General features: G+C 43.6%; 1 protein-coding gene across 2 annotated transcripts in view; it reads left to right on the top strand.

Annotated features, from left to right (window-relative positions):
* usp13 (ubiquitin specific peptidase 13) overlaps positions 1 to 17252 on the top strand; it is a 200413-nt gene that overhangs the window by 24079 nt on the left and 159082 nt on the right. For both annotated transcript variants that reach the window (XR_011593650.1, XM_070883495.1), the window contains exons 4-6: positions 10933 to 11054; positions 13781 to 13920; positions 15798 to 15982. Coding sequence is in view for 1 of the 2 variants with exons in the window: in XM_070883495.1 (XP_070739596.1) it covers positions 10933 to 11054; positions 13781 to 13920; positions 15798 to 15982 (447 nt within the window). In the remaining variant the exon portion in view is untranslated. The remainder of the gene's footprint in view (positions 1 to 10932; positions 11055 to 13780; positions 13921 to 15797; positions 15983 to 17252) is intronic.

Genomic DNA, 17252 nt, shown 5'->3' with positions numbered 1-17252 from the left:
CGTGGTTGATTTCATTGCCTGCCATGAAGTTCTGGAATTCAGTGCTTGTGAAGCACGGGCCATTGTCGCTGACCAAGACATCCGGTAGACCATGGGCGACGAACATTGCCCGTAGACTTTCTACCGTGGCAGAGGATGTGCTTGAATTTAAAATGGCACACTCAATCCATTTGGAGTAGGCGTCTATTACAACCAAAAACATTTTTCCCATGAAAGGACCTGCGTAGTCGACATGGATGTGTGACCATGGCTTGGCAGGCCAGGACCAGAGGCTAAGGGGGGCTTCCCTGGGTGCGTTACCCAGCTGAGCACACCTGTTGCACCTGCGAACACAAAGTTCCAGGTCTGCATCTATCCCTGGCCACCAAACGTGTGACCTGGCAGTTGCCTTCATCATGACAATGTCTATGTACTCATTGTGGAGTTCTCTGATAAATGCCTCTCTGCCCATCTGGGGCATGTCTACTCGGTTTCCTCACAGTAGGCAATCGGCCTTAATCGAGAGTTCATCCTTGCGCCTATGAAACGGTTTAAATTCCTCAGGGCATGCCCCGTACGTGGCTGCCCAGTCCCCATTCAGGACACATTTCTTAACTAAAGACAGTAGCGGGTCTTTATTTATCCAGACTTTAATCTGACGGGCTGTCACAGGTGCGCCTTCGCTTTCGAAAGCTTCAACAGTCATCACCATCTCAGCATCATGCTCAGTTGCCCACTCAGTGGTGGCTAGTGGGACCCTGCTGAGTGCATCGGTGCAGTTTTCAGTGCCCGGTCTGTGCCGAATTGTGTAGTCATCGGCGGCTAATGTGAGTGACCACCTCTGTGGGCCGATGCATTCGCATTTATGGCCTTGTTATCGGCCAAAAGGGACGTTAGGGGTTTGTGATCTGTCTCCAGCTCTGATTTCCTGCCAAAAAGGTACTGGTGCAATTTTTTTACTGCATATACACATGCTAGTGCTTCCTTTTCTACCATCCCGTCGCGCGTTCTGCCTGGAACAGACTTCTGGAGGCATAAGCTATCGGCTGTAACTGACCATTGGCATTCACGTGCTGCAACACACACCTGACCCCATAGGATGACGCATCGCACGTTAAAACAAGTTTCTTACACGGGTCATATAACGTTAACAGTTTGTTGGAGAATAACAAATTGCGTGCTCTATCAAAAGCCCTTTCCTGGCTGTCCCCCCCCAGACCCAATCGTGACCTTTGCGTAGGAGCAGGTGTAGCGGCTCTAACAGCATGCTCCATTTGGGAAGAAAGTTACCAAAATAGTTCAGGAGCCCCAGGAACGAATGCAGCTCCAACGTGTTATGGAGTCTGGGTGCTCTCTGGATCGCTTCCGTTTTGGACGCAGTAGATCTGATCCTGTCTGCTGCTACCCTCCTCCCCAGGAATTCTACCTCTGGAGCTAAGAAGATGCACTTCGCCTTTTTCAGTCGCAGCTCTACCTGGTCCAGTCTGCGTAGCACCTCCTCCAGGTTGTGGAGGTGTTCTTCAGTATTGTGACCCGTGATGAGGATGTCGTCTTGAAAAACCACCGTCCTTGGGATCGACTTGAGGAGACTTTCCATATTTCGCTGAAAGATTGCGGCGGCCGAACGAATCCTGAACGGATATCTGTTATACTCAAACAACCCCTTGTGTGTTGTGACGGTGGTCAGCTTCTTCGACTCACTCGCCAGCTCCTGGTTCATGTAAGCTGAGGTCAGGTCCAATTTTGAAAAAAGTTTGCCATCGGATCGCGTCGCAAAGAGGTCCACCGCTCTCGGTAGCGGGTACTGGTCTTGGAGTGACACCCGATTGATGGTGGCCTTGTAATCGCCACATATCCTGACTGACCCATCCGCCTTGAGCACCGGCACGATCAGGCTCGCCCAGTCACTGAATTCGAATGGCGAGATGATGCCTTCCCTCAGCAGGCGGTCCAATTCGCATTCTATCTTTTCCCGCATCACGTACGGCACCGCTCTGGCCTTGTGGTGTACTGGCCTGGCGTCCGGGTTTATGTGATTCACTACCTTGGCCTCCATGAAAGTGCTGATGCTGGGTTGAAATAATGAGTCAAATTTGTCCAGGACCTGTGAGCATGATACTCGCTCCACAGAGGAAATTGCATTGACATCGCCCCATTTCCAGTTGATGACAGCAAGCCAACTCCTCCCTAGTAGTGCGGGACCGTCCCCCGGGACAATCTAGAGTGGCAACCTGTTCTCTGAATCTTTGTGGGTGACGACTACCGTGGCGTTGCCTAGCTCCGGAATGATCTCCTTTGTATATGTCCGTAGCAGTGCGTCAATCGGCAATAATTTTGGCCTCCAGGCCTTGGACACCCACAACCTTTCGAACTGTTTGATACTCATCAGGGACTGGCTGGCCCCCGTGTCTTGCTTCATTAATACTGGGATGCTATTGAGGAGCACTTTCTTCATTATCAGTGGCGTCCTGATATATGAACTTTATATGTGCTCCACATGAACTCGCTGAACTTCAGCTTCCAGCGATTTCCCCCAGTATTCATTTTGCCTCGTAGGGCTTACATCGGGCCCGTCCTCCTCATACATCAACCTGGCTGCAGGCTTCCTGCACCTACGTGCCAAGTGACCGCTGATGTTGCAGTTTCTGCAGCTATATTGCTGATACCTGCAAGCTCTGGCTGGGTGTTTGCCTCCACACCTCCATCATGAGCTGGAGGCCCCGTTGTTGGAAACAAAAGGTCCATTACCAGTCGATCGTCTCTGACTGTCTCTGTAACTGTCCTTAAGAGCACCATTAGCAGGTGTTGATGGCCCCATTACTGGCCGCATTGTACATTGCGATGGCATGAATCGCTGTTCAGCTAGCTATTGTCTCTGTTGAATTCCCCCTTTGGGTTCGACTACATGCTGGGATATGTCCGATTGCCCTTGTCTGCCGAGAGAACTGTGTGCTGCTTTAACAATGTTGACTCTCTGGTCGTTTACATAGAAACATAAAACATAGAAAATAGGTGCAGAAATAGGCCATTCGGCCCTTCGAGCCTGCACCGCCATTCAATGAGTTCATGGCTGAACATGCAACTTCAGTACCCCATTCCTGCTTTCTCGCCATACCCCTTGATCCCCCTAGTAGTAAGGACTTCATCTAACTCCTTTTTGAATATATTCAGTGAATTGGCCTCAACAACTTTCTGTGGTAGAGAATTCCACAGGTTCACCACTCACTGGGTGAAGAGGTTTCTCCTCATCTCGGTCCTAAATGGCTTACCCCTTATCCTTAAACTGTGACCCCTGGTTCTGGACTTCCCCAACATTGGGAACATTCTTCCTGCATCTAACCTGTCTAAACCCATCAGAATTTTAAACGTTTCTATGAGATCCCCTCTCATTCTTCTGAACTCCAGTGAATACAAGCCCAGTTGATCCAGTCTTTCTTGATATGTCAGTCCCACCATCCTGGGAATCAGTCTGGTGAACCTTCGCTGCACTCCCTCAATAGCAAGAATGTTCTTCCTCAAGTTAGGAGACCAAAACTGTACACAATACTCCAGGTGTGGCCTCACCAAGGCCCTGTACAACTGTAGTAACACCTCCCTTCCCCTGTACTCAAATCCCCTCGCTATGAAGGCCAACATGCCATTTGCTTTCTTAACCGCCTGCTGTAACTGCATGCCAACCTTCAATGACTGATGCACCATGACACCCAGGTCTCGTTGCACCTCCCCTTTTCCTAATCTGTCACCATTCGGATAATAGTCTGTCTCTCTGTTTTTACCACCAAAGTGGATAACCTCACATTTATCCACATTATACTTCATCTGCCATGCATTTGCCCACTCACCTAACCTATCCAAGTCACTCTGCAGTCTCATAGCATCCTCCTCGCAGCTCACACTGCCACCCAACTTAGTGTCATCCGCAAATTTGGAGATACTACATTTAATCCCCTCGTCTAAATCATTAATATACAATGTAAACAGCTGGGGCCCCAGCACAGAACCTTGCGGTACCCCACTAGTCACTGCCTGCCATTCTGAAAAGTACCCATTTACTCCTACTCTTTGCTTCCTGTCTGACAACCAGTTCTCAATCCATGTCAGCACACTACCCTCAATCCCATGTGCTTTAACTTTGCACATTAATCTCTTGTGTGGGACCTTGTCGAAAGTCCAAATATACCACATCAACTGGTTCTCCCTTGTCCACTCTACTGGAAACATCCTCAAAAAATTCCAGAAGATTTGTCAAGCATGATTTCCCTTTCACAAATCCATGCTGACTTGGACCTATCATGTCACCTCTTTTCAAATGCGCTGCTATGACATCCTTAATAATTGATTCCATCATTTTACCCACTACTGATGTCAGGCTGACCGGTCTATAATTCCCTGTTTTCTCTCTCCCTTTTTTTTAAAAAGTGGGGTTACATTGGCTACCCTCCATTCGATAGGAACTGATCCAGAGTCTATGGAATGTTGGAAAATGACTGTCAATGCATCCGCTATTTCCAAGGCCACCTCCTTAAGTACTCTGGGATGCAGTCCATCAGGCTCTGGGGATTTATCGGCCTTTAATCCGATCAATTTCCCCAATACAATTTCCCGACTAATAAGGATTTTTGCTCAGTTCCTCCTTACTAGACCCTCTGACCGCTTTTATATCCAGAAGATTGTTTGTGTACTCCTTAGTGAATTCCGAACCTAAATACTTGTTCAATTGGTCTGCCATTTCTTTGTTCCCCGTTATGACTTCCCCTGATTCTGACTGCAGGGGACCTACGTTTGTCTTTACTAACTTTTTTCTCTTTATATATCTATAGAAATTTTTGCAGTCCGTCTTATGTTCCCTGCAAGCTTCCTCTCGTACTCTATTTTCCCTGCCCTAATCAAACCCTTTGTCCTCCTCTGCTGAGTTCTAAATTTCTCCCAGTCCCCAGGTTCACTGCTATTTCTGGCCAATTTGTATGCCACTTCCTTGACTTTAATACTATCCCTGATTTCCCTTGATAGCCACGGTTGAGCCACCTTCCCTTTTTTATTTTTACGCCAGACATGGATGTACAATCGTTGTAGTTCATCCATGCGGTCTCTAAATGTCTGCCATTGCCCATCCATAGTCAACCCCTTCAGTATCATTTGCCAATCTATCCTAGCCAATTCACACCTCATACCTTCAAAGTTACCCTTCTTTAAGTTCTGGACCATGGTCTCTGAATTAACTGTTTCATTCTCCATCCTAATGTAGAATTCCACCATATTATGGTCACTCTTCCCCAAGGGGCCTCGCACAAAGAGATTACTAATTAATCCTCTCTCATTACACAACCCAGTCTAAGATGGCCTCCCCCCTAGTTGGTTCCTCGACATATTGGTCTAAAAAACCATCCCTTATGCACTCCAGGAAATCCTCCTCCATCGTATTGCTTCCAGTTTGGTTAGCCCAATCTATATGCATATTAAAGTCACCCATGATAACTGCTGCACCTTTATTGCATGCACCCCTAATTTCCTGTTTGATGCCCTCCCCAACATCACTACTACTGTTTGGAGGTCTGTACACAACTCCCACTAACGTTTTTTTACCCTTTGGTGTTCTGCAGCTCTACTCATATAGATTCCACATCATCCAAGCTAATGTCCTTCCTAACTATTGCATTAATCTCCTCTTTAACCAGCAATGCTACCCCACTTCCTTTTCCTTTTATTCTATCCTTCCTGAATGTTGAATACCCATGGATGTTGAGTTCCCAGCCCTGATCATCCTGGAGCCATGTCTCTGTAATCCCAATCACATCATATCCGTTAACATCTAATTGCACAGTTAATTGATCCACCTTATTGCGGATACTCCTTGCATAAGACACAAAGCCTTCAGGCTTGTTTTTTTAACATCCTTTGTCCTTTTAGAATTATGATGTAGCGTGGCCCTTTTTGTTTCTTGCCTTTGTTTACTCGGCCTTCCACTATTGCTTTTTACCTTTCTACCATCTGTTTCTACCTCCATATTACTTTGCCCTATCTCGCTGCATAGGTTCCCGTCCCCCTGCCATATTAGTTTAAACACTCCCGAACTGCATTAGCAAATGTTACCCCTCGGACATCAGTTCCAGTCCTGCCCAAGTGCAGACCATCCCTTTTGTACAGGTCCCACTTCCCCCAGAACTGTTTGCCGCATTTGAGCCAAGATTTTTGTCATGCATCATTCTGGTCTCTTCCTCCCCTGAGATAAATGTCTGGGCTATCAGAGTCGCCGCTTCCAAGGTCAAGTCTTTGGTCTTGATCAGTTTCCTGAAAACTCCAGTGTGCCCGATGCCCTCCATAAAAAAAGTCTCTCAGCATCTCCACTCTGCATGCATCTGGGAACTTACATAGGCTCGCCAATCGCCGGAGATCTGCCACGAAGTCTAGAACGCTTTGCCCTTCTCGCCACCGGTGTGTGTAAAACCGGTGTCTCACCATGTGCATGTTGCTCACCGGTTTAAAGTGTTCCCCGATCAACTTACTGAGCTCTTCGAATGTCTTGTCTGCCGGCTTCACTGGCGCTAGAAGGTCCTTCATCAGGGAGTGCGTTCTGGATCCACAAACCGTCAGGCGATGAGCCCTGCGTTTGTCGGCCGAATCCTGTCCCAACCATTCCTTAGTGATAAAACTTTGCTGTAGTCTCTCAATAAAGTCGGCCCAATCATCACCAACACAGTAGCTCTCTTCTGTGCTGCTAGTGGCCATGCTTGCTTGGTTTAAATCCCAGTTTCCCGTTGCCAATGATATGTCCTTATTATACAGTATAAATGTGCATGAGGCCCATAATTGAGAGAAGGTCACTCTGACCAGTTACCTTTATTACCAAGACCTCAAGGTGTACAACTTAGGTCAGCTTATACATGGGTTACAATGATGGTTGAATACATGACAATATTAGTCATCCATCACCAGATCTAGATGGTCCACATCATCAAGTGCTTTCAAGCACTTTTCTCTGCCAAAATAGCGCATTACCCCAAGATCATCATGGAGAGCCCTGCCTTTTTTCTCCATTACCAACCATCTCCTTAAACCCCTCTGCCCTTCCCCTGCCTCCCCTCACCTCCAACAACAAATGTGAGGAGCTCATAGATTTCTTTGTCAGTAAGATTGAGATCATCCACTATGCTGCTGCCCCTCCTTCCCCTTCCCACCAAGCCAAGCTTGGCCCCAGGCTCCTCCCTGTCCTAGCCCTGAACCCAGATCTTTCCCTAGTTTATTTTCTAACTCCTTGAGGCCCACCTCTTCGCTTTGCTCCATTCCCAGTAAACTGCTGACCGTACACTCTCTGTCCTTGCAAACTTTTGCCCCATCTCCAACCTCCCTTTCCTCTCAAGTTTCCGAATTTGTTGTTGCCTTCCAAATCCGTGCTCATCTATCCTGCAACTCTATGTTTGAAGAACTCTGATCAGGTTTCTGTCCCTGCCACAGGACCGAAACAGACCTAACATAAGTCACAACTAACATCCTCTGTGATTGTGGTGCATTTACTGTGCTCGTCCTCCTGGACCATTCCGCAACCTTCTACACTCTCCATCTCCTCCAATGCCTTTCCTCTGTTGTCCAGCTCACTGAGATTAGCTTTGCTTGGTGCAACCTCTATCTGATTGTAGCTAGAGCATATCCAGTAATGGCATCTAGCCCTGCCCCCAAACCAAAACTGCAGAAGCACCCCCCTCCCCCCGCAATGATCTATCCTTGTCCCTTTCCTCTTCCTCATCTACATGCTGCCCATTAGAGGTTGAGCCCATCTACAAACATAAATAGAGAAAAGATGGGAAGTTGTGCTGTTCACTGTGTGAATGTATTGCCAAAATCCTCCTGACTACAACATGGAGACCAGCCCTGTCCCACGGAATGAGAGCTCCACCTGTTGGAGGTGTGGCATTTCAGTAGCAGTTGCTTGCCTCCAATTATGGTTGGGACTAAACCCTGAATATGCGAGCACATGTTCTCGTGCTTGGCTGTAAATGCTCTTAGATTTATCATCCTATTGTATTTAAACAATCTTCAAAAGCACACAAACTGAAATGTTATTATATACAAGCATAATTTGATTTTTTGAAGATGAACAATTGCAATCAAAAACGTGTAATAAGTTCTGCGTGTTGTATTTAAAGTAGCCTTTGTCTGTTTTTGTTTTTTCACTCTCTCTCTTCCCCTTCCCCATGTCTCTCTGCGACTGCATGTATTCACAAGTATGGTGCCTGAGATTTGACACCAGAAATATGATGCTTGAAGTATGACAGACAGGAAATATGTGCATACATAAAGCTTTCATAATATAGAGAGTTAAGAGTGTGTGCAATATACATACGGAAAGGAACAAATGGCTTCAGCTAAAATAATTCTGATCCTCTCAGGCGCCAGTATGATTATGGACATTCTCCTTTTCGAATATTTAAACAAATTTGTTGAAGTGACTTTGATTTTTAAGTAAGGAATTTTAACCTTGACTTTCACATCTTCATGTTATCTTTATAACATAAATTGTTAAGATTATTATTAAAACAAAAGTAAATTAAAAAAAATATTCTGTTGGGTTTATTAGTTTTCTGCAGGTAATTAACTTAAGTATTTCTCCAACTAAGAATAATGTTTTTGGAAATGGAAAGAGCTTTAAAGTAGAAAATGTGTTGCATTTATACCTGATTTTCATGGTTCTTCAGACTTGTATGAGAACTATTTTGATGGAATTTTTTGTTATATTGGATTTATGTTTTTAAAAAAAAAAACACAAATGCTCAGCTCAGGCTGACATATCATCCATAAGCCTTGGTGTTTTCCACAGCTGAGCCACTGTTCCTAATTAACATTTGATTGCTATAGTAATGTTCGCTTTTATGGATCCAGCTTTCTTATGACCGTGTCATATGTTGTCATTTAGTAACTGTCTATTGCCTACCATTTTAAATTTAGGGACTTGGAAGCAAAAGGTCTTCCTTTTGAAATGAGGAAGGGATGGTTCATGATTCTGGTGTGCAGTCAGCAGGCTAATTTTAGTTTATTTACCATCTACTCAAACATATTTACGTCATCATATGACAGTAAAAGTGTGTTGGCTGGGCATGACAAAAAACGACAGCTGTTTAATTGAATGAGCATTGTGCTGTAAACAAATCCAGTGCTGGCACAAGAAAAGGGCCACGTCTAGTATAGATTTAGATCTGTTACTAATTTATTGCAGGAATAATTATGACCAAAATAGTTTCAGTTGATGGCATGGGGCCTATTTTCAGGCTTCCATCTGGCGGGAATGGGATTGTTGAAGGGGCTTTGAAGGTGTCTAAAGCAGCTTAGCATATTGTACATGATGAGGATTTGCAGCAGCAAGTGTGGCCCATAGGGGGAAGTAGTTGGAAGGGCAAGCAGAAGAAGGTTCACTGAAGTGCCTCTTTGTGATTAGATTAGCAGCACAGAAAGTGGAGCATGAAGGATTGATGGTTTTAGACCAAAGTAGGGTGGTGCAGTGCAGAATAAGAAAGATGTGAAGATGAGCCTTAACTTGTCAGTCCTGGTGAAATCATTAAATTTCTTCCTGCAATGCAGCCAGGTCCTGGGAACAATGCCTGTTGTATTGACATGCTCTGCCACCTCTCTCCATTGCTGCTGACTCATTTGTCTGGGCACCTGTTGCCTATTAGCGGGGGAAGCAGTCCTCCTTCCTGCTACACATCTCCGCACCTGCATCAGAGAGCATCTGGGGTCCTGGATGAAGTCATGCTGTGTGCTGCTTCAGAAAATTAGTTTCCACTAACCAATATTGATAAATGCACCGATCATCCGTTATATACTGCACATAAGTATCAACCCCAGTTGATTTAATATTGAATTATGTGCAGTTTTTTTTTTACTGTAGACTGTTGTGAATCAGGAGCTGCATTGGAGTTGTCTGACTCATTTCGTGTTGGAACCTTGACCTGGACAGGTTCTGAGCCAAGACCCAAAGGTGAAGTGGAGGAGTGCCAACTCACTGTTCCATTCAGTCCTCTATGATTTCCCTTTTCAAGTTTGATAATGACAGCACAGTTAACAAGGCCAGGAAAAGTTAGAAGATATGCCAGTTTTTGTTATATCTGAAATAATTAAGGTTTGGAGCCCTGATCTTGGCAGTATTGAATTGAGATATATCTTAACAATTTGGCAAAATGGCATAAAAATGTTCTCCCTGCATGAGCCACCATCCAGTTACAGATCAGCAGATGTTGAATATTAATATCTGCGAGACAGAAGCCAATGCTAACTTTCGCCCCCCGTGGATTTCTCAGCACCCTGTAGAAAATAACTGTTGTAATTTGGAAAATAGGAAAGAATTGCAGAGATTGAACATGTGCAGTATTTTAATTACAGCTAAAAGTCAAAGAATGGTGGGAGCTATGGTTTCTGGTTTTGTACATATCTCTACTTTTGATATGATTTACCATCAAAGGTGTATAGAAAAGCATACTTGTGGCTGATTTTTAATAGTTATGTACTTAAAAATTGCATAGTGTTATGTGTTTATTTTCTGAGGATGTGCATTCAATTTTTGTTTAATTATAGAGCAGCTATGATGCTAGTCAGAGATGGCATATTTTAGGTAATAAAAGCTGATGAGACAAATAACCTAATATTCTATTCCTGTAATGTTATATTTTTTCTTTGCTGAAGTGACATCTATTTTTAGCATAAAATTTAATGAAAACTATAATTAAATTTTGTACCAGTTTGTGATTGACATAAAACCACACTCAAATTTTATATCAATGTACATTGTGTGCAAAGTTTATTTTAATATCATTTTTCAGTTCCTAGTGCAACTTGTTTATGTTGCTTGAAGTGGGGTCGGGGAAGAGAATCCTCCTCTCAAAAACTGAGCTTGAATAAATTAATCTGCAGGCAAACATCTTCAGTGTTAATGTTTTTTTTTAAATCCTGTTTTTCCCCCCTCAGATCTGGAGCAGGTTAAAGATATCAATAGTGATGATTATGAATATGAAGACGAAGCTAAACTTGTCATATTTCCTGACCACTATGACATTTCTTTGCCGAACATAGAAGAATTACCAGCGCTGGTTAGTGAGTGTGTGCAGAAGCTGCAGTTTTGCATATATTGTTTAACTCTAGTATACTCGAGGCACTTTGCACGTGGGGTGGAGGGGGGAGTTTGAGGGTAGAAGTACAATCCCTTTTAGCCTGCGCATGATATTCCTGTTCTGTAAGGGAGATAAAAATCTGCTAACCAAAAAAAATGGTGTACAATTTAAGGAAACAATTTTTCATACACAAGTTAATGTTAGCCAGGTTTCTGTTTATGATCTGAGCATAGTCTTAATCAAGTATCTATAGATTGTGAAGTAGTTTTAAAGTTTTAAAATTGATATCCATTTGATGTAAGATCTCTTTATCGTGGGAAGTAAATTGTTAAATCGGAGCTGACAAAGCTTAGTTTTAAAATGCAGTATAGAGAGATCGTCCATAGAAAAATGGGGACCTTTCATACTTGATCAAGTTGGATGCCGTGCGGAATAGGACATCTGTGACCTGTTGAATGTAGACCCTCATGCTGTTTTGGGCAATGCTGCAGGGAGCACCAGTGCCTGTCTGAAAGGTACCACGTGTGTAGAAATTGTCAGCTTCCATAGGATTGCTGGCTTCCCCAGAGTGCAGGGGGCCATCAATGGGACATATGTGTCACTGAAGGAGCCACTTGTTACGTTCATAAATAACAACGGTTACCATTCATTGAATGTTACAATAGCAATGCCCAACTGCGCATCCTGCATGTTAATGCAAAGCAATGAGAAAGTGCTCATGATGCCTTCATTCTTTGTCACTCCAAGATCTATGACTTGTTCAGCACGAAAGAACAAGGAGATAGACTGATTATAGGGGACAAAGCATACCCACTGTAACCATTGCTGATGACACCCTTCTGCATCACCAACAATGCAGCACAGGAAAGGTATATTTGTGCACATGTATAGGACAGTAATGCTCAAATCACACCTGTGGTGCCTGGACGGGTCAGGTGGGGTGGGGGGTTGGGGCCGGGGGCAGGGAGGGCGGCGGCATAAGGAAGTTGTTTCACAGTATTCACCAACCAAAGTGGTGAAGATTGTGGTGGTCTGCTGCGCACTGCACAATTTTTCACTGCAGGAAGGCGCCAGAGCCCCTAAAAAGATTTTTAAATTTTTTTAGTTGATTTATGGTCTTTTCAGAAGTTGTAGGGCACTCACCTCGGTGCTACACCTCAATCTGTGTTATGGCATCTGTTTGGAGCTTAATCTCGTGCCATCTGGTTAGTCAGGAAGATAAGCCATTGGACACGACCTTCACGAGGTCCCAGATGTGACATTGACATCACTGTGTAATTATCGGATCGATGTTCCATCAATTTGCGGCCCACTGTAGTGCGATGTCAATGGTGTGTCCAATTAACAACGTTCGCTGCCAAACTTGTCATTGCAACATTTTCTGGCCCATTACCACCTTGGCATTTGCAAACTCGCCCCAGTGCAGATGAAAGCAATAATTGTATCACGCTTAGAAAATAGTACAAAGTGAAACACTGGCTCTTTATAAATGTTACATTTGGGACCTCATGAAAGTCATACCCAGTTGTTTATTTTCCTGACTAACCACGTGGCACTATAATAAGCTCCAAACCGACACATGCCCTTTGGAGTGGACTGCACTAAAATAATGCTCTGTTACTGCCCCCATCACCTTCAGAGACATGGGTTATACGGAGTCCCAGAGAAAGTCTGATCTCTGATTTTGTGATTCTAGCATGAGGATGGTTGATCCAGTTGGCTCAGCAAGTTTTCTACACTGTTACTATTCTCACAGTTCATGGGCTGTGTGTTCTTAGCATATTTGCTGTTATTTATATCAACCTGTCCCTCTCAAAAAACAGGAAACATTAAAGCAAAGTCTGTATTACTTAAATGCTCAATGAAATAAAGCCTTGTTTAGAACAATGAAATTTTTCTTCCCTTTCCTTCCAACCTTTTGCTCATCCTAGGCTACTGGTTCCTCCAATGCTTTACCCAAATGGTCATTCTTTATGTATGACCTGAGGAAGTGAACATCAGCAGGTCATTTGACAATAGAGAACAGAAAAGCTGAGCCCAGTCCTGCCCACACACCTTTTCTTTCTCACAAACGTTACTGAATAATGATCAAAGCTAAGGTTATCGGTGCTCTATTGTGAGCAACATTTGGTCACCACTAACTAACCTTAAATACAATAGATTCCCAAAATATTGATAAGGCTCCAGTTAAAGTGGGAGCTCTGATTGATTGATTTAAAAAGAAAAATTCCCCACTCAGCTCCCCATCCTATCCTTTGCCTCTAAGGGAAGCTAAAACTAATTTCGGCATACTAACCATTGAGTACAGCAAACTCGCTACAGATCTGAGACCATCCTGTAAATACGATATCACTTTAACTAGTCTCTGTATCTGTGAAAACTGATGTTTAAAATTAGACGGTAGTTGATTGAATACCAAATGCTGTTCAACACTGCAGTGCAGATGGTCTCAGTGGACATGACTGTTCAGCATTGTTATAGCAGTGGTTTTGTATGGAGGTGCAGTTTTAAAAATAAACTGTATCATTATCTTGATATATTACCTTGGCGAACAGCCTCTGGAGTATATAGACTTCCAAAAACTTTGACTTAAGTTGCTCATGAAAGTCTGCTGATTTTATTTTGAGATGCTTTAATGAATCATTATTTTAACTTTGTATTCCATACCATTTTAATGATACTCTTTCTCATCCTCACCTCACCAGGTGACAATAGCATGTGATGCAGTCCTTTCTGCAAAATCTCCATACAGCAGACAGGACTCTGATTCATGGGAAGAAGAACTTAAGAACTCAAAGCACGAGAATCTCCAACAACTGGACAATGGAGTCCGAATCCCACCCAGGTCAAAAACCTCTAAATCAATTGTATTGCTGTGGCACAATCAGTCTTCATTTTCCTTTGATCTGAATATTGTTCAGATAAAAAATCATATTTATTTATGGGGGTTTCTTGATGAAATGATATGTGAAAAATAAACTACCATTTAAAATTTGTAATACTGTCCTGTTTTAGTAGAGTTTTCCTCATATTGTTTTATAACTGAATTTCCCCAAGAAAGAACTTGCATTTATATAGTGCCTTCTTGAGCACAGAACCCCACCAAAATGTTTCACAGCCAATTAAGTACTTTTGAAATATAGTCTGTATATTACTGTTGTAATAGAGGGAAACGCAAGAACCAATTTGAGCACCGCAAGGTCCCACAAACAGCAATGAGATGTGACCAGATAATCTATTTTAGTGATGTTGGTTCAGGGAAAAAAAATGGCCTGGAGAGCTCCCCTGCTCTTCTTTGAAAAGTGTCATAGGATCTTTTGCATCCACCCGAGAGGGCAGAAGTGGCCTTGGTTTAATGTCTCATCCAAAAGAAGGCATCTCCGAAAGTGCAGCACAGCTTAAATTATGTGCTCCAGTTTCTGGAGTGCAGCTCGAGCCCCAACTCTCTGTTTGGCAGACAATAGTTTTGAGTCAATGTTACAATATTGCATCGCTGTCTAAATACAACTTTATTTAACATTGCGTTGTAGTACCACCAGAATGCTATTTCTTCAGTAGCCTTTCCTTGAGACTTGACAGTTCCTCACTACCACTGCTGAACTCTAACTGAGGTAGAGGTTACTGTATGTGAACTTATTGATTTATTTTTATGGTTGTGAAAGAGAATTATATAACTTAGTCACCACTATATCATTTGAGGGTAACATCGATTTCTCCAAGCTAGATATAGACATGGTAGTCATCAACTTTGTATATGATATATTTTCATCAAATGATATTGTCCCCTGATATTCCAAAGTGATTGATTACTCAGGAGTTATACAGATACAGCACTGTCGGATTGTTGAATGTATTTCGAGGACTTTTTTTGTAATCACTGAGTTATTTTATGAAGTAAGAACCTTTTCGGGGGTAAGTTGTCCCCTTCTTTAAGGCCCATTACCGCCTCATAGAGGAAGTAATGGGGCAATAAGCCCTTTCCGCCCAGGGGCAGGTGGCAGGGCCGACCCATCTAGAATTGCCCCCGGGTTGGGGGCGGCGGGAACGGGTTTCCACCATGCCCTGTGTTTCCGCCCTGCCTGGCAGGCCGATCCTTTTTCCGCCCCACAGGAGAAATTGCCCTGCAGGAGCGCGGTCAGTGCTGCCGATAGCTTTGCGTGGCGGGAAGCTGCCAGTGGCTGGGCGGTGCAGCTGCCCTTAAAGGGGAGGGCGCAATGCCGCGGCTGCCATTTTGTTTTAATAGTCGGCTGACTCCTGAGTCGGTCTGACAATGGGAGCCGCTGGTTCGACCGGCCAACCAATAGGCAGCCCGGCACCCTCTCTTGGGTGCCGGGCTGGCCCGGCCGAATCCCTTCCTGGTGGCCCAGTGGGCTCCACGTTGGCCTCGCTGCATCCCTTCCCTTTAAGTGAAGGGGAGGGATGTTGCGACGCCTCATCACCGCCGCGATGACATGGTCATGCAGTGGTGATGGACACTGCCCTGTTCCCAATACAAAGCCGTCCCTACACCGCCTCAAACAGCGCTCCCAAAGCTCTGGGAAGCAGTGTCGGAGTTAAAGAGCCGAATTTTCCGGCTCTTCCCATGACTCCCGCTGGATGGTCAGTATCCTGATAATTTGAATTGCCCTCCCCAATTTCCCACTGAGGGCAATTTCGGCCCCTTAGTGTTACTTCCAGCAGTGTCTTGTCTTATCTCCTGCCCTTTCCCATGCTTTCTTACAGTGGCTGGAAGTGTGCCTGGTGTGACCTGAGGGAGAATCTTTGGCTAAACCTGACCGATGGCTCCGTATTGTGTGGGAAATGGTTCTTTGATGGCAGTGGTGGAAACGGACATGCTTTGGAACATTACCGAAAGACAAATTACCCTTTGGCAGTTAAATTAGGAACCATTACATCAGATGGTGCAGGTTAGTTCATTCTTCTGAATAATATGTAATTTGACGACCTAGTCTGACAAAATGATGATCTCACATCTTCTGGCACCGATTCTGAAGTGGAATCTTTCGAGTTTTCCAAAATATATATCTCTTAAAATGCAGGTTGTGTTTTTCATTCTTGCTGGATGCAAAATTGAAATTGCACAAACTGACCATCCAATGATGCAGAAAAATGTAAAGTGTGCAAAGGATTTTAATTTCTAAATAACAATTGTACAAGAAACAAAATAAAGAACCGAGGAATAGCCAGTTTATTCTATGAATGAGAAAACATCAATGATGAGGCTGTGATGTGCATTCAAAGTTTTTGTCAAGTGAAATTACTGCATTGTATATTTTCTTCACTGTATATTCTATTTAAATGATGGGCTTCAGGATAAAATTGCTTAAAATCATCTGTTTTGCGGAAATTATTAGAATCTATAATTAAGGACAGAGTGACTGAGCACTTAGATAAATTTGAGCTGATGAGAGAGCCAACATGGATTTGTAAAGGATAGGTCATGTCTAATGAACCTAATTGAATTTTTTGAGGAAATATCTAAAGTAGTAGACTGGAAAATGTCTGGATGTAGTTTATATGGATTTCCAGAAGGCATTCGATAAGGTTCTACATAAGAGACTGTTAGCTAAAATGAAAGCACATGCAATTGAAGCCAAATTATTGACCTGGTTAGGAGATTGGTTAGGTGGTAGAAGACAGAGAGTGGGGATAATGAGTATGTACTCTAATTAATTAGAAGGAAGTGACTAGTGGTGTCCCAGAAAGATCTGTGCTGGGGCCTTGACTTTTCACTATATTTATTAATTACTTGGATAGTAAAAGCTTTTACTGATATATAAAACGTAAGAGAGTGACTAAAGTAAATGTTGGTCCCTTAGAAGATAAGGGGGATTTAATAATGAGAAATGTGGAAATTGCTGAGACCTTAAACAATTATTTTGCTTCGGTCTTCACAGTGGAAGACACAAAAACCATGCCAAAAATTGCTGGTCACGGGAATGTGGGAAGGGAGGACCTTGAGATAATCACGATCATTAGGGAGGTAGTGCTGGACAGGCTAATGGGACTCAAGGTAGACAAGTCCCCTGGTCCTGATGAAATGCATCCCAGGGTATTAAAAAAGATGGCGGAAGTTATAGCAGATGCATTCGTTATAATCTACCAAAATTCTCTGGACTCTGGGGAGGTACCAGTGGATTGGAAAGCAGCTAATGTAACGCCTCTGTTTTTTAAAAA

This window comes from Pristiophorus japonicus, chromosome 6 (assembly GCF_044704955.1).
Source record: "Pristiophorus japonicus isolate sPriJap1 chromosome 6, sPriJap1.hap1, whole genome shotgun sequence".
In the NCBI taxonomy this organism is placed as follows: domain Eukaryota; kingdom Metazoa; phylum Chordata; class Chondrichthyes; family Pristiophoridae; genus Pristiophorus; species Pristiophorus japonicus.
This window is presented reverse-complemented; position numbering and strand designations above follow the sequence as displayed.